Raw genomic sequence first — 23353 nt, forward strand, 5'->3', positions numbered from 1 at the left:
ACCACAGTATGCATCTACTCATGTAGAATTTTTAGCGATATTTATGGCATCATACATCACGTGGTATGGACAGCAACTTGGAAAAACGTTTCACCTCTATTTCTCAAACCGCTCAATGGAAAAAACTTGAAACTTGGTTCATTGTCAAGTACTCCCCATGGGGAATAAGATATGTTCATGTTTCTGCCATCCATACCTTTATTATGACGTCATAATTTGACAAGTACAACACTTGATCCGATCAGTATGAAATAATTTTGACGGCATAGACCATAGGGCAAAGCCGTCTAGAACAGTGTTTGTCCGTCCATATGTATGTATGTATGTATGTATGTATATCCCCTCAAATGTATACCAATCAGAGCTGAGGATCTGGTCACATGACAGGGCGATGTGATTACGTCTGATGCCATTACGGCGGTGCGGCTGCTGACTCTCCACACTGGCATTTTGATTCCAATTTCCTTCAGGCCGAACATATCGTATACGGTACGTAACCCTAACAACAAATTAAGCCCAGGTTTCTTAATACAGTAGTGTATCGTTTTCGTAATAGTAATAATAATAATATAGTAAATATGACCATAACAATTTAATCAAAATGTCTTGAATACAAAGTTAATGAATCAATGATAAGCGATGTACGGTACTAACATTTGCGGAAGTAAGGAATTCGCCTCGGTTTTTTGATAGCATGTTATTAACTCAACCCTTGTGGGATATATAGATTACAGTAGATCTTCCCTCAGTTCTGTAAGTAAAACTTACGTCCAGATTCCTCCAAATTTCTTTGTTTAATGTTATAAACAGCATTAGCGACTGTTTAAAAAACTAATCATATGTGTTTGTGGTTTATAATATTTTACAAGCCCGGCTACGCCGCTGTTAGACTTTCAGTCTTGTTTTCTATGCAACTGTTAGCCCGATGGACACAAAATTTTCAACATAGGAGCGCCTCCTCCTGTATGATTTTAAATGATAATTATGACGTCCTATGTCACGTGGTACAGGCGCCATCTTGGAAAAACCGAAAAATGTTGCACCTCAAGATCTCCGAAACTGCCCCATGGAAAAAAATTGAAACGTGGCCCATTGTAAAGCACTCCACATCGGAAATAAGTGTTGCTAATGATGACGTCATTGGTGCCTTAATTATAACGTCATAATTCAACAAGTACAAGGCTTAGTCCTATCAGTTTGAAATTTCTTGAGCATGCTCTATGCAACAATTATATTGGAGAAAGTAAATTTATGATGTCATTGGTCACGTGGTTTGGCAGCCATATTGGATCTAAGTGAAAATCTTTGAAAACATTCTTCTCTGAAACCGTTTAACCAACCAAAGTGAAACTTTAACGAATAGATCAACTACCCATGGGAAATATGGTTTGATAAAGATGACATCATCGGTCACGTGGTCTGCCAACCATGTTGTGTCAAAGAAAAAAAAAACCTTAAAAAAAACAGAAGAGTTGGCTCGCACCAAGTCCTTCTCAAGACTGTGCGATGTAAGTATTCTACGAATACCATCTAGTTCAATGGAGTGTGATGAGGTGCAGTCTGACCTCCACTGTGCTTTATGATGCAGAAAGGAGTTTGCCTCCTCAGGTAGACAGCTGTCCCATAGCATCGTCTCGAGCGTACGAAGAACAGTCTGAAAATATGGCCGTTTCTGCCAAGGAAAGATGTATAATTGTTTCAATTGGCTAGAGAATTTGCCTCCTCGACATGGGATGCTTTTTGCCTCAAGCATCTTCATTTTCCTTAACTACTCCACCCAGGATGAGGACCCAGAGGCATTCGTACATCCAGTAAAATAAAAATTCAAGTTTTATCTGTGAATGTTGGGGGTTTCACCTTGGGGTCTTCATGCCAGCACTGCTGCAAGAGTGAGGCAAGGCTGGTGGGACATGAGCTTGGTACCATAGGTCTCTAAAAGGAAACACACACACACAGTGTCGTTTCATCGCCATTTAAGTCTTAACGTTGAAAGGGGTATCAAAAAGAGGTTTATGCAAGCTACATCATTGTACCTCCTTCTTCTCCACCACCAACCAGGCCACCTGCATGCCTTCAAAGCCCTTAAATGGTACCTCACGGGTCAGCATCTCCCAGAGTACCTGCCACGCACAGGAGGTAAACCGCATGAGCTTCAGGAAGATTCCGAGGAAGTTCCGATGCATCCGCTGATGGATCCTGAGCGGTGGGGAACTCACCACGCCAAAAGAGTAGGTGTCACAGGTCTCGGACACAGGCTTGCTCTGGATGACTTCGGGGGCCATCCAAGGGAAAGTACCAACGAGCGACATGTTGGTGGTCTGGCCATGGAATCGAGAAGCACCGAAATCGCAGATCTATCAGAGGAGGGGAATGGATCACTCCATTGGCAACGTCACGTGACTGAAATTATATAAAGAGGCATCAAACTCATTATGATGAATAACACACCAGGTGTTCAAGGCAATGCCATTATTTGCTACAGTAGTTATGCAGTTGCTGAATTTAATCCCTTGTGCTGAATATTTGAGGATTCTAGTACAATATATATATATATTTTGTATACAAGATCGAGGCTCATGTAAGACCTCACATTGAACACAAAATAACAAACTGACACATAAAACATATGATAAAGGGAGCGGGAGACAAGATGGGGAGAGAGAGGGAAGCACACAAGTACAACATTCGAGAGCAGGGACATCGGGAGATCTGTGGGAGGGAGAGGGCTTGGGGGGAGGAGGCACGGGAAGGGAGGAGGGGGGTAATTTAATACAGGTAGTAGTCTTACCTTTAATGTGTTGTCAGAGGCAATCAACACTGAGGAGTAAATGTAAGATGTTAGTGAGAAGTTTTCGGTTCAGGAATTGTAATGAGAAACATTGGTATGGAATGTTCAGGAATTTCATTTGAACCAATCTCACCATTTCGGGATTTCAGGTCGCGGTGAATGACGGTGACAGGTGCTTCGGTGTGCAGGTAATTCATGCCTACGCGTCACACACAAACTCACAAAATCACTGCACAAACAACGAGCAATCACAGTGTTCACACCAATCCACGTCACCTTGAACACCATCATTATATACAGGTATGAGGTATCGAGCCTCATGAACGATCAGGATAATGGGGGCAATGGAGAAAACGGACAAAGGTAATCCTGGAGGGAATTGAACGTGGGACAACGCACTCAGGAAATGGTTCCGCAGGTGAAAAAGAGTGCTGTGAATGAATGTTGACTTTAGAGATGGGAAGGGTAACAAGGACAGTGATTTTGGCAAAACACGTGACCTGGAGGTGCAGGGTGGAAAGGTGAGGGCAGGAGGAGCAAGGCTAATAAATAAATAAATAAAAATAGAATAAATAACAGTAGTGACCTTGCTTAAGGTATCAGTGTATGAGTGCGTGAGTTCAGGTGTGTGAGTTCATATGTGCAGGTGTGTGTGTGTGTGTGTGTGTGTGTGTGTGTGTGTGTGTGTGTGTGTGTGTGTGTGCGTGTGTGTGCTCTTCTGTGCTTTCTCACTGACCCTTGGCAATGTCCATCGCCCAGGTGAGGATGTCCTCAAAATTGAGATCGTTGCTTTCCTCGCTCTCCAGGAAATCATATAGAGATCCACAAGGTGTGAACTCTGCATGCCAACGCACACAACACCAACACCAACACAGGCATACCACATACGCCAACACGGTGAAGCACTTCAATGAGCCTTTACTAACTTAGCAAAGATCTTGAATATTGTAAGTTATTTACAAAGTATTCACATCTTTACGACTATTCGATTTTTGATTACTGAATAGCACACACAAACATGGTTTCACAAATTTAACTAAATATACTAATTATAACTAATTAGCAAATTATTAACTCTTTAATATTAACTATTATTAATTAGTATTAATTATTAATTTGGTATTAGTAACTATTAACTATTTATAACTAATTATATAATTATTAACTTTTGTTTGTAATTCACTCATTAATTCACTCAAATTCACATTAATCACTCAAACTATTATTATCAATTAATTAATCAATTATTATTAACTATCAACTAATTATATTTAATCCTAACTAATTATGTGTGATTTCCAATCAGATCCCAAGATAAACAAACTATTAACTAATTTATTATTAACTATTATTATCAATTATTTATTAATTAATCAATTATTATTATTATTAACTATTAACTAATTATATTTAATACTAACTAATTATGTGTGATTTCCAATCAGATCCCAAGATAAACAAACTATTAACGAATTTATTATTAACTATTATTATCAATTATTAATTAATTAATCTATTATTATTATTAACTATTAACTAATTATATTTAATACTAACTAATTATGTATGATTTCCAATCAGATCCCAAGATAAACACACACACACACACACACACACACACACACACACACACACACACACACACACACACACACACACACACACACACACACACACACACACAATGGTTAATTATTTTATTATTTCATGTGCAGCACAGCTGCTGGTTGCATCATTTCCTGGGAGCCCAGGCTCTATGGTACCAGCGATAGCTCGCCTACTCTTCATTCTTCACGAAGGACACACAAACTGGTGCCGGCCGATGGGCAACCGGATTATCGTTCAGATCGGAGGGAGGGCACACACACACTGATGACTCGCCCTGCATGCGAAACGCCAGGGTGGAAGTGTTTAGCTGGGTCGGGATTACAATCTAGCTTCGGCAGCTCAGAGGAAAGTGTGCATACCTCTAGGCTAAACTACTTACAATGAATGGGTAATAAAGCAATTACAAACACAAAACTATGCACAAAGCTTAATGAGTGAATTACAAACAAAATTGAAGTTTTGTAGAAGGCAGGGCCAACAAGATGACATTTGGTGCAGATTTTAAAAGACGGATGTGGAGAGAACGAATATGTAGGGAAAGGGAACCGGATAGCCTCAGGGCAGGTGTCCAAAAGGTGGATGTGAGCAGCAGGTTGTGGTCTTGTTTGCAGGTAAGTCCAAATTGCAGGTGAGCGGAATGGTGGATTTAATGGGACCAGTTCGGCTGTGCGCAAACTACAACACCACCGTGAATGACTTTGGAGGTCATAAAAATAATAATTTCAAATAAAAACAAAAAACAACATCAAAAAGCTTCAACAATTACTAAGTAAATTGCACACAATGGCCAAAGAGTTATTAATGTGATTACAAAAAAAACCTGAAACAAAGTTTACAAAGACCTTGAATAACAATGAAGTTTCAAGAATTAATTTAAAAAGAAAACTTTTAAATGACCCCCAAACCACACCTCATCCCCCTTGTTTGAGGAACTCATCCACGAACCCGGAAATTTATCGGGGATGTGATCTTGCATACCTGCTGTGGGGCCAAGAGAAGAAGTTCCACCTGTTTGCTGGGGGCTTCTCCCTTCGGTTGCTCAATAATATAATTAAAACAATCAGAACAATTGGTTGACTTGACTTGACCCTCTTTAGTTTAATGCAGGGCCACATTGCCCATCCTTTTCTATCCAATGCAATTTAAGGCCATTGTATAATAATGCAGAACAACAAGGAATAACAAATAAATTAGGCGCAGGTGGAGGACATTCGGCCCATCATGCCTGCACCACCCGAACACCAGATTAACCTAGAATGGCACTCAGTGGAGAGCATACCTCCACCTGGTTGGCCATATCACTCAATGGTGAAGAATCACTTTAAAAATTCGATTAGCTGGATCCGAATCTTCACCAAAATTGAATCAATTCTTCGTGGTCACACACACAACCTGTCCAACAAGTTTCGTCCAAATCCATCCATAACTTTTTGAGATATCCTGCAATGTATCGTTTTTGGCCCAATCTCCCAATGGTGAAGAATCACTTTAAAAATTAAATAATTCTCATATCCGAATCCATATTCAGATCTTCATAAAAATTGAATCGATTCTTCCTTGTCAGACACCCAACCGGTCCACTAAGTTTAGTCCAAATCCGTCCATAACTTTTTGAGATATCCTGCAATGTATCGTTTTTGGCCCAATCTCCCAATGGTGAAGAATCACTTTAAAAATTAAATACTTCTCATATCCGAATCCATATTCAGATCTTCATAAAAATTGAATCGATTCTTCCTTGTCAGACACCCAACCGGTCCACTAAGTTTCGTCCAAATCCGTCAATAACTTTTTGAGATATATTGCTATGTATCGTTTTTGGCCCTATCTCTCAATGGTGAAGAATCACTTTAAAAATTATATTAGCCGGATCCGGATTTTCACCAAAATCGAATCATTTCGTCCTCGTCACATACGCTACATATCTGCCAAATTTCGTCTGAATCCGTCCGCAACTTTTTGAGATATTTTGTTCACAAACGGACAGACAGACACGGGTGAAAACATAACCTCCATCCACCTTTAGTGGCGGAGGTAATAAATCCGTTAAACAGTGTGGCATGCTCAGGTATGTCATAAAGGTGTTAAAAAGTAAAATGGAGAAATATAGATATTTAATTATTACTCTGCACTAGCGAAGCGATCCGTTGAGTTCGTACATAGTTCGCCGTACGTACGTGTCTGCATTTTTAAAATCCATTTTCTCTGCAACCGCTAGTCCGATTGACACGAAATTTCCACCGTAGTATGCGTCTACTCATGAAGGATTTTAGTGATAATTATGACGTCATAAGTCACGTGATAGGTCGCCATCTTGTTTAAATTCATTTAATCATTGTCTTGGCAACCGATGGTGCGATTGACACGATATGTTCACCATTGTATGCGTCTATCTGTATATAATTTTTTTATTGATAATTATGACGTCTTGGTCACATGGGCACCGTCTTGGAAAAACCCAAAAACTTCGGACCTCCATATCTCTAAAACCACTCCATGAAATAATTGAAACGTGGCTCATTGTAAAGAACTCCGAATGGGGAATAAGTGTTGTTAACGATGACGTAATTGGTGCCTTCATTATAACGTCACAATTCGACAAATACAACGCTTAGTCCGATCAGTTATGAAATTTCTTGAGCGTGATCTGCGCAACAATTATATTGAATGAATGAATGAATGAATGATCGTTTTAAGGCCATTTTCCCCGCTGGAGCGGGGGTTTGCCTTGCGGGCCCCATGACAATCATGGTTCCCTGTTTGAGGCAATGTTTTTATGGCCGGATGCCCTTCCTGACGCCAACCCTTGGTCACGCTCTTACAGGGATACGCAGGGATACGGTGTACCGATTCTAAATCGGGGTACACACCGGGATCATTCATCCCAGCAAGCTGGTACTCAATTTGCCGACCTCGGAAGGATGACAGGCTGAGTCAACCCCCCTGGCGTTAATTCAGCGATCGACCAGGATTCAAACCCAGGATCCTAGGATCCCAAGCCGGCACCCTAACCGCTAAGCCAACACCAGGCTGGAGAATATATTGGAGAATTTAAATTTATCACGTCATTGGTCACATGGTCTGGCAGCCATATTGGATCAAATTAAATTAAAAAAAACTTTTAAAGAACAGAAGAGTTGGCTCGCACCAAGGCGACTCCACGGGGAAAGTATTCTATGAATACCATGTATCGTTGTAAAGAATGCTTTTAATACATTTTTTGGGGGGTGGGGGGATTTTAGGGTGAAGAATATACAACAACAAGCACACACCATCCCTTGACAAGACGCTCTCTCTGTATCCCTTCTATATCCAATGCTTCGAGGTATCTATCTAATTCCAATTTAAACTTATCTACTGTTTCTGCTGCCACTACCTTTCCAGAGCGACCATTCCATGCTCTAACTAGGAACGGCACTCGGTAGAGCGCATTCCTCCACCAGGCTGAACAATTTATGTTTTGTATCCCACTGATAGGTCGGATCCGGATCAGGATCTTCACCAAAATCAAATCAATTCGTTCTTGTAACACACCCAACCTGTCCACTAAGTTCCGTCTAAATCCATCCACAAAGTTTTGAAATATCAGGGTGTATATCGTCTTTGGCCCTATTTCTCAATGGTGAAGAAGCACTTAAAATTTTTTCGTGTCCAGATCCGGATCTGCATCCTCACCAAAATCGAATTGATTCGTCCTTGTCAGATATCAAATCTGGCCATGAAGTTTCGTCCGAATTCGTCCTTAGATTTTTAGATATCCTGATCACAAGCAGACAGACAGACAAACAAGCAGGGGTGAAAACATAACCTCCGTCCATCTTCGGTGGCGAAGGTAACTACTCTCTGAGTGAAAGATCCTTGCCTTGCTACTATCTCAACTGTCCTCTTATTTTTCTCACAAGTTTATGTCCCCTGGTCCTATTACTACGTCCTTTCATCCAGAATATGAGAAATTTGAGATGTATGAGAATATGAGAATTATATGAGAACATAAGCATCAGAATATGGGATGAAAGTCGGATATAGGACGTACCTTATATATAATAATTGTTTAGGTCCATCATATCTCCTTTTTGGTGAATCAGTACCACTTTAGCGTTCTTCCCAGTTATTTGTTAAATAATTATCTATTATTAACAAGTTAAGTTAAACTAGCAATTAATTAAACAGGAGTCCTGGCCCAATTTATCGACAAAGGTGTCATCCATCTATTCTTAAGTATGGATGGATGGAGGAAGCGGTGAAATAAGAGAATAAAAATGGGGACAAGGATTAAGAAAGGATAGAAGAAGTAAAAGGTAGGCCTGGAATATATGGGGGTAGTGGGGTTGAGGGGGGTGGGGGCAAGAGGATGAGACAAATTGCCATTTTTGCAAAAGTAATAAATATAAATTCCTAAACAGATTTGATTTTCCTTTTCTCTATTATTTCCATGATTTATTGCTTCACATCTCACTCCTCTATAAAACCCACCCAACCACCCCCGACCTTCCTGCATGCTAACCCTATTGGATCTATAAATAACTCACGATGAAGCCAGAAGCAACAAGTAATTGGAGCCAATGAACAGGTGTCCAACTGTAAATAATCCAAACCCTCTGGATCATTCCAGAATGATGACACCATGATTTGAACCATCTCATTAAAAAATGTCAATACAGTACTAATTTACATTAATTGATTAATTAATTATTTACATTAGGTAATTACCAGCAGAAGCCTGTGGTAAAAAAAATACCTTGATATACAGCATGGCAAATAAAGCCAAAAAAAATCGCAACTGTATCTGAAGGAAGTGGTTCCAGTTTGCCATTTTTAATATGAAATAGGCAAAGCCTAGAAACAAACCAAACCCTTTAGAATAACCCATTAGAATCACCATTTGGAACCCATTTAAATTACCCTTAAGTAGACTGTATATATGGGGTGGGGGGAGGGGGGGAGAGCTCACCTCACCACGCTTCGCTGCAGAGGGACAGGTTTATTTCAACTGCGGATAATGACTGTACTTGAGTTGCTGTGTTGTCATGATTTACAATTTTTACATCAATGTTGATACAAACATTGATTTTGCACAAATGTATTTGTAATATATGTGATATAATATTTTTTATAGACAAATGAAGTTGAAGATCCAAGTTGAAAAAAAAATCATTTTTTCTTCAAAAAAAAAAAGATAGGTACATTACAAAAGTTTGGTACGATTTCACAGTAGTTTGAGGGAAAGTTCAGTGACAACATAACACAGGACAGACACTGCACATATCTATCTATAATTCCAGTAATCTCTGTGTGTCTGTGTGTCTGTGTGTCTGTGTGTCTGTGTGTCTGTGTGTCTGTGTGTCTGTGTGTCTGTGTGTCTGTGTGTCTGTGACCGCTGTTTCTCGACAACCACGGGTCCGATATACTTGAAACTTGCCAGGTATATTGCTGGGGACCCGAGGATGTGCCTTTTCAAGGTTTCATATTAATCGGACAATTACTTACCGAGCTATGTCCAAAAAACGATTCAACCAATCAGAGAGCAGCGAGCTATCACGTGTGCCGAACGTGGCGATCAGACTCTGCCTCGGACGGCACATTTGACAGCGTATTCATTTATTTCACGTTGGAAAACTATGTTGCCGTTAAACTATGTTTTAAAACGATTTCAAACTGCGATTAAATTAAAACGATTCATCGTAACTGCGATTTGCGAACTTCCGGACAGTGAAGACTGTCCGGCAGCACGCTTTCCGGCAGCCAATCACAGAACGCTTTGTTGCGTAGGCGTGGCCGATGTGAGACGAGCGGAGCTGAGCGCGTTACGAGCTGACCGCCATTACGGTACGTAATTCGATTTCTTATGCGCATTATTTCTCCCAATTCAGTCAGAGCGAAGGGCGGAAGCGAAGAGCGTTGTTTTTTTTGTTTACGGGCGTACGGGCGGGGTAGAGCGTACGGGTAGCGTTTTTTTTTTTTTTTGGCAAGGAACGGGCACCCACGTACGGGCAATGCCCTAGTATATATAAATACATGTGCAGTATATATGTACTTGTGGGGTCACCCGTGGGAATCTCACGGGCGTGGATGTATGTGACATTTGGACATCTTCATTTAGATGCTGCACATTCAGTTTTACAAAATGGTTACAAGCAATTTGTCCACAAATTATGTAATCTACACAATGTATTTACTTCTGATAACATGTGAATGCATGTGCGTGCACATGGGAAATACAGTTTGAAATGTGTGATTACATCGCATGTAAAATGTGACTTCAAGAGCTCAAATCCTCTCCCTTCCCGCCCCCATCCCTCCCACATCACGCACACTGCACCAGGGAGTGGATCACCCACAGGGGAGTGGGTCACACACACACACCTGGGGGAGTGGGTCACACACACACACACACACACACACACACACACACACGGAGGAGTGGGTCATACACATGGGGGGGGGGGGGGAGTGGGTCACACATGCACACGGGGATGGGAGTGGGTCACACACATCTCGTTTTTTCATTTCTGTTCCTCACAATTCTGTCTTTCTTATTCACACACACACACACACACACACACACACACACACACACACACACACACACACACACACACACACATCGTTTTTTCATTTCTGTTCCTCACAATTCTATCTCTCTCTTTTATACACACGCACGCACGTACGCACACACACACACACACACACACACACACACACACACACACACACACACACACACACACACACACACACACATCTCGTTTTTTCATTTCTGTTCCTCACAATTCTATCTCTCTCTTTTATACGCGCACAAACACACACACACACACACACACACACACACACACACACACACACATCTCGTTTTTTCATTTCTGTTCCTCACAATTCTATCTCTCTTTTATTCACACACACACACACACACACACACACACACACACACACACACACACACACACACACACACTTTTTCCACATGCGAAATTTGCATATATGTATGTTTAAATTATACAATGGACTACAAAATGTAAATGATTCATGATATTTGTTATATTATATCACCTTTATCTCTCAATATTGTTGAAATGAAGATCAAATAGCTGTATGTTGAAATATGTTGAAAAAGTCAAAACTTTACATGGGGTGTACTTACTTTTTCACGTGACTGTATGTGTGTGTGTGTGTGTGTGTGTGTGTGTGTGTGTGTGTGTGTGTGTGTGTGTGTGCATGTGTTTGTGAACAAGATATCTGGAAAAGTTCTGAACGGATTTGGATGAAAGTTGGTGGGATGATTGCCCTTGGGATAAGGAAGGATTGATTAGTTTTTGGTGAAGCTCAGGATATTATTCCGGATCCAGGAATTTTTTGAAGGATTGTTTACCATCGGAAGATAGGGCTCATTTTTTTTAAACATTATCTTCTATATATTCTATATTTAACATTGTGATATGAAATTAGTTTTCATATTTGTTATAAATGTAGTTTAAACTCGTGGTTATGCGTTAGAGCGGTGTATTTTGTTAGCTGCGTCGTCTTCAAGGTTCTTTTTTTTTTCTTCTAATAAAGACATATTCTGTCATTTTAAAACCACCAAAGTGTGTAGTCGGTTTCCCCGTTTCATAAAATGTATCGTTTGATACGTATAATGCTTTAAAACCTTTTCTTAACCTCAGAAGAGATATCAACATTTACCTCAGCGAATGTCAATCGCGGTGTCAGTATTTGATGAACTTATAAAGACTTAGGTGAGTTATAAGTGTGACAAGCATGTGCACGGGATTCTTCCCAGAAGAATGAGTGGTCGCATTAGCTTGTATGACTTAAAATGAGCGAGTTTTGTTTTGGCGTTTGGGCCAGTTTTACATGTTGTATCCCTAAGGAATGAAACGAACGTTTTTTCTGGCTTACAATTTTATTTGAAGCCACACATGCCTCAAAACACACTCACTTATATAGAATTGAACGCTGAATCCGAAATGTAAGTGAAATTGCCTTGTTTTTTTTTTAACATTATCTTCTATATATTCTAAATATATATCTGTGCAGTGTCTGTCTTGTGTTGTCTTGTCCTGTGTTGTCACTGAACTACTCCCTCAAACTTTTGTGAAATCGTACTATTCCAACTTGACCCACGGCGGGAGTATGTGCTCTACTGAGTGGCGTTCTGGTAGTGTGTGTGTTGTCTTAGAGCACAACGTATCATTGTCTTTGCTAACTCCCCCTGTCCCCTCATCTTTGTCTTTCTTTTCCTCACCTACCACCTTCCTCCCGCCCCCACCCCCCTCAAAAAAAATACCAATTTGTGTTCATCAATTTAACCCCCTCACCCCTGTTGTTTTGTTCTTTCATGAGCCTCAGATTTGTACATCAAAGTATCTCTAATATCCAGTCCCTCATGTTAAACAATGTGATAGGTTTACCCAAAACCAGTAAGTACAACCTCTTACATTGCTGCCACTGCATGGACTATCTGGGGACAGACAAACAATTGTTTTTCATAATGGTCCCATAACCTCAAATCCAAATCCCATGTACATCAGGGTGGGGCAAGACCTCCCCTTACCCCCACCCTTTATCACCTCGTCACTCTTGGTTACTCGTTCAGCATCTTGAACGTCCAGGACTCTCTGGATGTCGGTCAACGGACAATTTCAAATCACAAATGTTCAGTATGTTGTACAAAAGTGGTTGAGGTTTGTGTCTTACACCATCCGACTCCACTGGGTTTATTGATCCACAAGGTACCCCTCTTGTACTTATGCTATTCACAAAACGTGCAATAATATCTCTTAGTGTCTTTATTCATGTGAAACTACATTAACATTACTTCCAGTCATTCATTCTAAACTGTCGATATACTTCCTGCAAGTGGTCAAGACCCCACTCCCTTTACTCACCATGGTGCACTTCCCGGTTGCTTGTAAAGTTAATCACATACCGTCGAGTTAAATCGATGCTAATGGAGCGATAACAACGACCTCCTGTGGACCTGGCCCGTAAGGTGTGCGTGCGAGAGGAAGAGGCAGGGGTTCACGCGTGTCGACCCCTCTCGCAACCCTACCAGACTAGGCCCAAGCCTACATGTTGGATACCGTACACGATTAATACAATACCTCTGCCTTCTTTGTACCTTTAGTGTGGTAAATAATTATCACTTTAAACGAAAAATAAAACGCTATCTAACTTTAATATCCTGCACACAAAAACATGGATGAAACGACCGTCATTAGCTTAGCATGGTACCGGTATCCCCGCACCCATGTATACAGTGTGCACTGCAATGTGTACTACCATGTGTAGGCCTACAGTATGCACTACCATGTGTACAGTGTGCACTACCATGTGTGCAGTGTGCACTACCATGTGTACAGTGTGCACTACCATGTGTACAGTATGCACTATCATGTGTACAGTGTACACTACCATGTGTACTCCCATGTGTACAGTATGCACTACTAAGTGTACAGTGTACACTACCCTGTGTACTACCATGTGTACAGTGTACACTACCATGTGTGCATAGTGCAGTACCATGTGTACAGTGGGAAGTAGTATGTGTGCTGCCATGTGTACAGTGTGCACTACCGTGTGTACAGTGTGCACTACCGTGTGTAGTGTGCGCTGCCATGTGTACAGTATGCACTACCATGTGCACAGTGTACACTACCATGTGTACAGTGTGCACTACCATGTCAACTACCATGTGTACAGTGTGCACTACTATGTGTACAGTGTGCAACCTACCATGTGTGCAGTATGAACTACCATGTGTACATTGTGCAGTACCATGTGTACAGTGTGCAGCCCCCATGCATACAGTGTGCACTCTCATGTGTGTTGTCATGCCTACAATATGCACTACCATGTGTACCACCATGTGTACAGTTTACACTACCATGCATACAGTGTGCGCTGCCATGTGTGCAGTGTGCACTACCATGTGTATAGTGTGCACTACCATGTGTGCTGCCACGTGTACAGTATGCACTACCATGTGTACAGTGTGCACTACCATGGGTGCAGTGTGCACTACCATTTGTACAGTGTGGAGTGTCATGTGTACAGTATGCACTACCATGTGTACAATGTGCACTACCATGTGTGCAGTGTGCACTACCATGTGTACAGTGTGCACTACCGTGTGTACAGTGTGCACTACCACGTGTGCTACCATGTGTACAGTATGCACTATCATGTGTACAGTGTGCACCGCCTTGTATACAGTGTGCATTCACATGCGTACAGTGTGCACTGCCATGTGTGCTGCCATGTGCACAGTATGCACTATTATGTGTACATTGTGCACTACCATGTGTACAGGGTGCACTTCCATGTGTGTTACCATGTGTACAGTATGTACTACCATGTGTACAGTGTGCACTACCATGTGTACAGTGTGCACTACCATGTGTACAGTGTGCACTACCATGTGTGCTGCCATGTGCACAGTATGCACTACCATGTGTGCAGTGTGCACTACTATGTGTACAGGGTGCACTTCCATGTGTGTTACCATGTGTACAGTATGTACTACCATGTGTACAGTGTGCACTGCCATGTGTGCTGCCATGTGCACAGTATGCACTACCATGTGTACAGTGTGCACTTCCATGTGTGTTACCATGTGTACAGTATGTACTACCATGTGTACAGGGTGCACTTCCATGTGTGTTACCATGTGTACAGTATGTACTACCATGTGTACAGTGTGCACTACCATGTGTACAGTGTGCACTACCATGCGTACATTTTGCACTACCATGTTGTGGAGGTTGTTGTGGTATGGTGGCTATGATTGTAGAGATTGTTGTGGTATGGTGACTATGTTGTGGAGGTTGTTGTGGAATGGTGGCTGTGTTGTCGAGATTGTTGTGGTGTGGTCGATATGTTGCAGAGATTGTTGTGGTGTGGTCGATATGTTGTAGAGATTGTTGTGGTGTGGTCGATATGTTGCAGAGATTGTTGTGGTGTGGTCGATATGTTGCAGAGATTGTTGTGGCATGGTGGTGGCTTTGCAGTACAATTTTCCTGTCCATGTTCAATGCGGTACCTGTAACGATCCCGAAGTTTGAGTGTTCCATCACAGCTCCATAAAACTTGATGATGTTCTTATGACTGAGAACGCTCAGTACTTCTGCCTGCAATGAATTTACAAAAGTAATAATGACAGTAATATTGCAATAATAATAGTAATTTCACATGAAGAATGATGATGACCAGTAAATAAAATATTTGATTTGATAAACTAGCATTTCTGTAATAAACACGTTTATCTTCGTCTCTCAGGCACATCAGTGTTAACACAACAGTTTACTACCTGCACCTTCACACCATCTACATACATGGTAACAGATATGATCAGCAGGATATTAAAGTTCACCTGTTCGTTCCCACCCGACTATAAACTGTGGGATTGGTATTTCATAAGCAGGGAGTTGGTTTCGTGACGAGTGTGTGTTGTTCTTCGGATTGATGTGAATCACGGTGTCCCTTCTGTATTACTCGGTGGACGTTATACATTTGCCTCTGAGCTCTCTAGCCTGGGTTCGAATCCTGACCGAGCTATAAACTGTCATCTTGATGTTTCACGTGCTGGGTTATGGATTCATCAATGAGTGCGCCGTCCCTCGGATGGACGTTGAAGATCCCACAGTGTCCTTTGTGACGAGCAGGGGAGCCATCGCAGGGACCCTGAACAAATTACAAACTAGATGGTATTGAAGGAGCTGCGCTCCAACGCGAGTCAAAAGAATTGACGCGACCAAAGACGGAATTCGTCCGAGTTGCTTTATTGAAACAAAACAGCTCAGGTATTCTGACAAGCCCGTTTATCGGGCAGCAATATATATACACATTTATGCCGGGGCGTTTGCCCGGGAAAACCGAGACCGGGCATGCCCGGGTGTCAAGGGCGAGTCCTGGAAAGGCGAGTCTGGACATGCCCGGGCGTCCTGGACGCGGCCTGGCAAGTCGAGGCTGGGCGTGCCCGAGCGCTCTGGGCGAGCCCTGGAAAGGCGAGAGCGGGCATGCCCGGACGCTCTGGGCGAGCCCTGGAAAGGCGAGTCTGGACATGCCCGGGCGTCCTGGACGCGGCCTGGCAAGTCGAGGCTGGGCGTGCCCGGGCGCTCTGGGCGAGCCCTGGAAAGGCGAGAGCGGGCATGCCCGGGAAAGACGAGACCGGACGTGCCCGGGAGGTTCGGGCGTGCCCGGGAACAGCGAGTCCGGGCATGCCCAGGAGAGGCGCGTCTGGGCCCGTCCGGACGAGCCCGGCATGGCGATCGCGCCCTGGCCGCGTCCTGGCAGGTGCAAGGCGATTGTGTACATTCAGCAGGAACCGCTACACACGCCCCTCCAGAATCGACCTGCACCGGCAGGGTCAATTTAAGGGGGGTCCGGATGACCCGGCCAAAGCGACCCCTGGAGGGTCGTGGGGGGGTGGGGGTCTGATCTGGTGGTGGGTGGTCGAGCGGGGGGAACTGTGGACGGGGGGCGGCCTCGCCGCGGAAGAAGGGCCAACCATGGTGGTCGGCCGACGTCCACGTGCGCCGGTTTGAGGCGGTCCACAGAGATCCGGTCCGACCGGCCGCCGACGTCGATGACGAAGGACTTGTCGCCCCGTCGCAGGACCCGGAAGGGCCCGTCGTACGGCGGCCGGAGTGGCCCCCGGTGCGCATCATGATGCACAAAGACGTACTCCGCTGTGCGAAGCGCTGGGGGGACGTAGGACTTGGGGCCACCATGGCGGGACATTGGCACGGGGGCAAATCGTCAGGCGACCTCCTGGAGGTCCGAGCGCTGGTGTGCGGCTGACCAGGGACTGGTAGTGTCGGGCACGAACTCGCCCGGGACGCGGAGCAGGTGGCCGTAGACGAGCTCGGCGGCGGACGCCCGGAGGTCCTCCTTGGGGGCCGTGCGGAGGCCCAAAAGGACCCACGGCAGCCGGTCGGTCCAACCGTCGTCCTGAAGGCCAGCCATGAGTGCGGCCTTCATGGAGCAGTGAAACCGCTCGCACAACCCGTTGGCTTGGGGGTGGTAGGCCGTGGTGCGGTGCAGCGTGACCCCCAACGAGTGGGCGACCGCGCCCCAAAGTTCGGACGTGAACTGTGGGCCGCGGTCGGACGAGATGTCCGCCGGTGCGCCGAAGCGCGCGGCCCAGGTGGCGATGAACGCCTGCGCCACGTCGGCGGTGGTGGTGGAGGTGAGGGGCACGGCCTCCGGCCACCTGGTGGTCCTGTCCACCATGGTGAGCAGGTGGGTGAACCCCCGCGATGGGGGCAGGGGACCCACCAGGTCCACGTGGACGTGGTCGAAACGCCGTGCAGGCACGGTGAAAGGTGCCAGCGGGGCCTGGGTGTGGCGGTGGACCTTGGCCCGCTGGCAGGCCGTGCAGGCGTTGGCCCAGTCGCGGACGTTCCGTCGAAGGCCGTGCCAGACGAAACGCGCCGACACCAGCTTCTGAGAAGCTTTCCGGCCCGGGTGAGAAAGGCCGTGGATAGAGGCGAAGATGCGGCGCTGCCAGGAAACGGGCACGATGGGGCGAGGCTGGCCCTGGGAGACATCGCAGAGCAGGACGGTGCCCGCGAAGGGGATGTCGGCCAGGCGGAGGCCCGTGTCCGCCGCCCGGAGGGCCTGCACCAAGGTGTCGGTGGTCTGGTCGGCCGCCATGAGCGCGAAGTCCACGCCGAGGTGGACCGCGTTCGCGCTGGCCGGAGAAAGACAGTCGCCCACGGCGTTGTCTTTGCCGGCGACGTGCCGGATGTCCGTGGTGAATTCCGACACAGCGGAGAGGTGGCGCTGCTGGCGGGCCGACCACGGCTCCGTGACTTTGGCCATTACGTAGACCAACGGCTTGTGGTCGACGAAAGCCGTGAACGGGCGGCCCTCCAGGAGGTGTCGGAAATGGCGAACGGCCAGGAATAGACCGAGCAGCTCGCGGTCGAACCTGCTGTATTTTATCTCATTCGGCCGCAGTTGCCGGCTGAAAAATGCGAGTGGCTGCCAAACCCCGTCCACCCATTGCTCATGGACGGCGCCCACCGCGTAGTTGGAGGCGTCCGTAGTGAGGGCGATGGGCGTGTTGAGCACCGGGTGAGCCAGCAGCGTTGCGTCGGCGAGGGCCCGTTTTGCGCTCGCGAAGGCCGTGTCCATGGCCGCGGACCAAACTATGTCATGCTTGGCCGGCTTGCCCCGGAGGGCCTCGTAAAGGGGCCGCATGAGCTGAGCAGCGCGGGGCACGAATCGGTGATAAAAACTCACCATGCCGAGGAACTCTTGTAGGGCCTTGATGGAACAGGGACGTGGGAACGTGGTGATGGCCTCGACCTTGGTCGGCAGCGGCACGGCCCCGGTCTTGGTGATGCGGTGGCCCAAAAAGTCAACGGTCGTCGTGCCGAAGTGGCATTTGGCCGGGTTGACAATTAAGCCGTGCTCACTGAGGCGACCGAACAGCGTTCGGAGGTGGAGGAGGTGCTCAGCGCGGGACGTGCTGGCGATGAGGATGTCGTCCAGATAGACGAAAAGAAATGGCAGGTCGCGCAGCACGCCGTCCATTAAGCGCTGGAATGCCTGGGCCGCGTTCTTGAGGCCAAACGGCATCCTCAAAAATTCGAACAGGCCGAACGGCATGATGACGGCCGTCTTCGGGACGTCGGCCACCCAGACAGGTACCTGGTGGTATCCCCGTATCAGGTCAATTTTGGAAAATATGACCCGTTCCGCCAAACGGGTGGAAAAGTCCTGGATGTGCAGGATCGGGTACCTGTCGGGGGTGGTAGCGTCGTTGAGGCGGCGGTAGTCGCCACACGGGCGCCATCCGCCCCCCGGGTTTGGCACGATGTGCAGTGGTGAGGCCCACGCGCTATTGGAGCGCCGCACGATGCCGAGGTGCTCCAACGCGTTGAACTCGGCCTTTGCCATGGCGAGCTTGGCCGGGTCGAGGCGGCGGGCCCTGGCGTAGACCGGCGGGCCCGTAGTGGGTATGTGGTGCTCGATCCCATGCCGCACTGCGACGGCCGAAAACGTCGGCCGCGTGAGGGCCGGGAATTCCACGAGCAGGCGAGCGAACTCGTTCGCCGTTGGGAGGGCGCACGCCAGTTAGGTCGGCGCGGAGCTGCTCATCGTGCACGCCAGGGAGCTGAAGGTCTCGGCGTTGACAAGGCGACGTCGTTTGACGTCGACCAGCAGCCCGTGCGCGCAGAGGAAGTCGGCACCCAGCAAAGCCATGGGGACGCAGGCGGTCACAAAGGTCCACTGAAAGCGCTGGCTGCCGAAGCAGAGGGTGATGTCGCGCGGGCCGAAAGTGCGTATGGCCGAGCCATTAGCAGCGACCAAAGAGGGGCCGCAAACGGCGTCCCGCCTGTCCTGCTCGGAGGCGGGTATGACGCTCAGTTGGGCGCCGGTGTCACAAAGGAAACGCCGCCCGGACGCTTTGTCCCAAATAAAAAGCATGTTGCCCGAGTGGCCGGCGCTCATGGCTGGGAATGAACGCCGGCCCGGCCGTTTCCCGACTTGCCGAAAGTGCACGGGGGTCGGCACGTCCGAGCTTTGTGTCCGAACCTGGCATGGTAATAACACCACGCCTGGTCAGGTGGAGGCCCCGGCCGTCGTGTCGGAAGCGGTCGGCGCGGCGTGGCGGCCGCCAGTTGCACCGGCAGTTCGGCCTCCAACCGCGCAGGGCGCTCAGGCATCGTGGGCGTCGCCTCGGACGGCGCCAGGCTCCAGGTAGCCGCGCCGATGTGTTGGCCCGCCGAGGAGATCTTATCGGCTTCCCTGGCGAGGGCGCGGGGATCGGTGATCGACGTGCCAGCCAGGGCGAGGCGTACCGGGTGAGGCAGCTGGCGAAGGAACAGCTCGCGGAACAGTAAATCCAGAGAGTGCTCACCGAGCAACGAGAGCATATAGTCCATGCGCTCGGACGGGCGCGTGTCGCCGAGCTCGGGCAGGTCGAGCAGGCGCCGTGTGCGTGCCGCCGGTGAGAGGGCGAAAGCGTCGAGGAGGAGCGTCTTCAGCGCGTCATACTTGTCAGCAGCCGGCGGGTGCTCGAGGAGGCTCAGGGCGTGGGCCGCGGTGGTGGAACCGAGCGCTGCCACGACGTGGTGGAAGCGGGTGTCTTCCGCGGTGATGCCTCGCAGGGCGAACTGGGAGTCCGCCTGGGCGAACCAAACAGCCGCGTGAGCCTCCCAGAAGGTAGGCAGTTTAAGAGTCACTGCCGTGTCCATGTCAGTAGGTCACCAGTGAAGGAGCTGCGCTCCAACACGAGTCGAAAGAATTGACGTGACCAAAGACGGAATTCGTCCGAGTTGCTTTATTGAAACAAAACAGCTCAGGTATTCTGACAAGCCCGTTTATCGGGCAGCAATATATACACAAAGAATTAAGTTAAGCACCCCCCCCGTTTTTTTACAACCTCGCACATTACAAGTTTGTTGTCGTCAAAACAGTGTAATATACCCATGATATTGCTATATTTTCTGGAGAAGTGATATTATGGTCACATAAAAACATAACAATCATGCCGTTTTCAATATTTTATTCTGAATAATTTAAGGTGAAATTTTTTGGGAATTTTAGGCATATTTTCACCTCAATTTAAGTATGGAGCTATAGGTCCATCACGGACAGTGTGGATGACGTTTATGTTTTCTAACGTACAGTCATTGTTCTGAGAAGACCTCTAGCGATCTTTGCGTCCATAACGTGTGTAGGACCCACGTGATCGGATCACTGACTCAACCCTACGTCTCATAGACCCTGTAAGCCGTCGTATGCGTTGCTGTGGCAGGTTGTTCCATTCCCGATGTAATGCACGTTCCAATTCATCCAGATTGGCTATTGGAGGGACCATCTTCGCAATTTGTCGTCCCAACATGTCCCAAACGTGCTCGAGGGGGTTCAGGTTCAGGACAGGATTAGGGGGTGCTTAACTTAATTCTTTGTGTAGGGGTGCTTAACTTAATTCTTTGTGTATATATACACATTTATGCCGGGGCGTTTGCCCGGGAAAACCGAGACCGGGCATGCCCGGGTGTCAAGGGCGAGTCCTGGAAAGGCGAGTCTGGACATGCCCGGGCGTCCTGGACGCGGCCTGGCAAGTCGAGGCTGGGCGTGCCCGAGCGCTCTGGGCGAGCCCTGGAAAGGCGAGAGCGGGCATGCCCGGACGCTCTGGGCGAGCCCTGGAAAGGTGAGTCTGGACATGCCCGGGCGTCCTGGACGCAGCCTGGCAAGTCGAGGCTGGGCATGCCCGGGCGCTCTGGGCGAGCACTGGAAAGGCGAGAGCGGGCATGCCCGGGAAAGACGAGACCGGGCGTGCCCGGGAGGTTCGGGCGTGCCCGGGAACAGCGAGTCCGGGCATGCCCAGGAGAGGCGCGTCTGGGCCCGTCCGGACGAGCCCGGCATGGCGATCGCGCCCTGGCCGCGTCCTGGCAGCGTCCTGGCAGGTGCAAGGCGATTGTGTACATTCAGCGGGAACCGCTACAGTATCTTATTATAATCTTATTATAATAGAGCAAACGTATATGGTTCGCTATGTATGTATGTATGTAGGCCTATGTACAGTCACGTGAAAAAGTAAGCACACCCCATGTAAAGTTTTGACCTTTTCAACATATTTCAACATACAGCTATTTGATCTTCATTTCAACAATATTGATAGATAAAGGTGATATAATATAACTTCTATATAAGCAGCATGGACTACACTGCTTGGACTTCCGTTTCCGGTCTTGCTGGCGAGGGTTCGTTTATTCGCAGCTCTACACGCTATCCATCGAAATCGAAGTTAAGTAATTGTTCCCATTTGTATTTTCGTTATAACTGTATTTATTTTATGGTGTATGTACGTATATTGTCCCGACGAAGATTTTCGGTGCAAATCTTTCATACCTGTATTGAAAATTGTGTTAATTCGTGTCGTGTCTTGAGGCCTTGTACAGTGTACACTGTACAACCTTGAGGCTTTGTTTTTCTCTCAGCGGTCCGTCGTTTGTGATCCAATAACTTTCGTTCTCTGTTTTCCCAGTCTTTTCACCCCATAGCCTACTTCCTTATGTAAATCTCAACTCAAAAAAAGAAAAAAGAAAAAAAAAGACTACCTTCTCTGTGCTCATTCGTTTATTCATTCTTATTCGTTCGTTCGTTCTTCGACCACGTGTTTCTCCCCCATTTCCCCAGATAGATTGTCAAATTTCAACTCGTTATTTTATCGTCCATGTGATATTGTTTGATTATAGTTAGTTTTGGTTTGAATTTCCTGTAACTCGTAATTAATTAATCGTGTTCTGCTCCTCGTGTGTGGCCTTGTAGTTGTACCCCCGTCGGTGTTTTGTTAACTTTAGCGTGTTTTGCTTGGCTCTTAGTTTTTCCCTTCTACCCCGACCATAATACTCTGTCTAACGTTCTAAATCCCCACCCCCCCCCCCCCAAAAAAAAAAACATCCCAAAAAAAAAAAACCAAAAACATTTCTTTTCCTTTCTCCACGTGTACTGTTGTCTCATCCTGTATTTTCTGTCCAGGTGTGCTGTTCGCCCCGCCCCCATTATCTCCTTGCCATCCACCGTTTGCCCTGTTCACGTGACTCGTGGTGGTCCCTCTCGGCTCTCCCCCCGTTGGTATTTTGTGCATATAAGATTGTTCACAGTTCTGTTTAAATATTATTTAAATATGTTTAACCTTTCCCCTTCTGTGTTTTATTCAGTGGTATATTACAACACGCTGTTTTTCTACCTATTTAAAAGGCTTTTCTCAATTTCCTCTCCAACTCAATCCACTTCAAAAAAAAGAAATTAAATATCTTATACGTCTCCCTCACTACATGGTCTAAATTCACATTCATTCCATCCCTCCTCCATCATTCTGAATCGGATTGCTAACTTGAAAATCACAACAAACCCAATTTGTTATCAATGTTCGTCTTTCATTAATCATCCACTTTCTAAACTCCCCTCTTGCCCCTCCCATCCAATTCCCCCCCCTTG

At 46.6% G+C, this 23353-nt stretch overlaps 1 protein-coding gene across 3 annotated transcripts in view; it reads right to left on the reverse strand.

Moving 5' to 3' along the window:
- The window catches only part of LOC137431389 (mitogen-activated protein kinase kinase kinase 20), a 56799-nt gene that overhangs the window by 31139 nt on the left and 2307 nt on the right, over positions 1-23353 (reverse strand). For all 3 annotated transcript variants that reach the window (XM_078781971.1, XM_078781970.1, XM_078781973.1), the window contains exons 3-10: positions 15432-15519; positions 3525-3626; positions 2922-2987; positions 2789-2817; positions 2217-2354; positions 2034-2120; positions 1858-1932; positions 1566-1672 (exon numbers count right to left, since the gene is read on the reverse strand). In XM_078781971.1, the coding sequence (XP_078638097.1) occupies positions 1566-1672; positions 1858-1932; positions 2034-2120; positions 2217-2354; positions 2789-2817; positions 2922-2987; positions 3525-3626; positions 15432-15519 (692 nt within the window). The remainder of the gene's footprint in view (positions 1-1565; positions 1673-1857; positions 1933-2033; positions 2121-2216; positions 2355-2788; positions 2818-2921; positions 2988-3524; positions 3627-15431; positions 15520-23353) is intronic.

Source organism: Myxine glutinosa, chromosome 7 (genome assembly GCF_964187855.1).
Source record: "Myxine glutinosa chromosome 7, kmMyxGlut1.1, whole genome shotgun sequence".
Taxonomy (NCBI): domain Eukaryota; kingdom Metazoa; phylum Chordata; class Myxini; order Myxiniformes; family Myxinidae; genus Myxine; species Myxine glutinosa.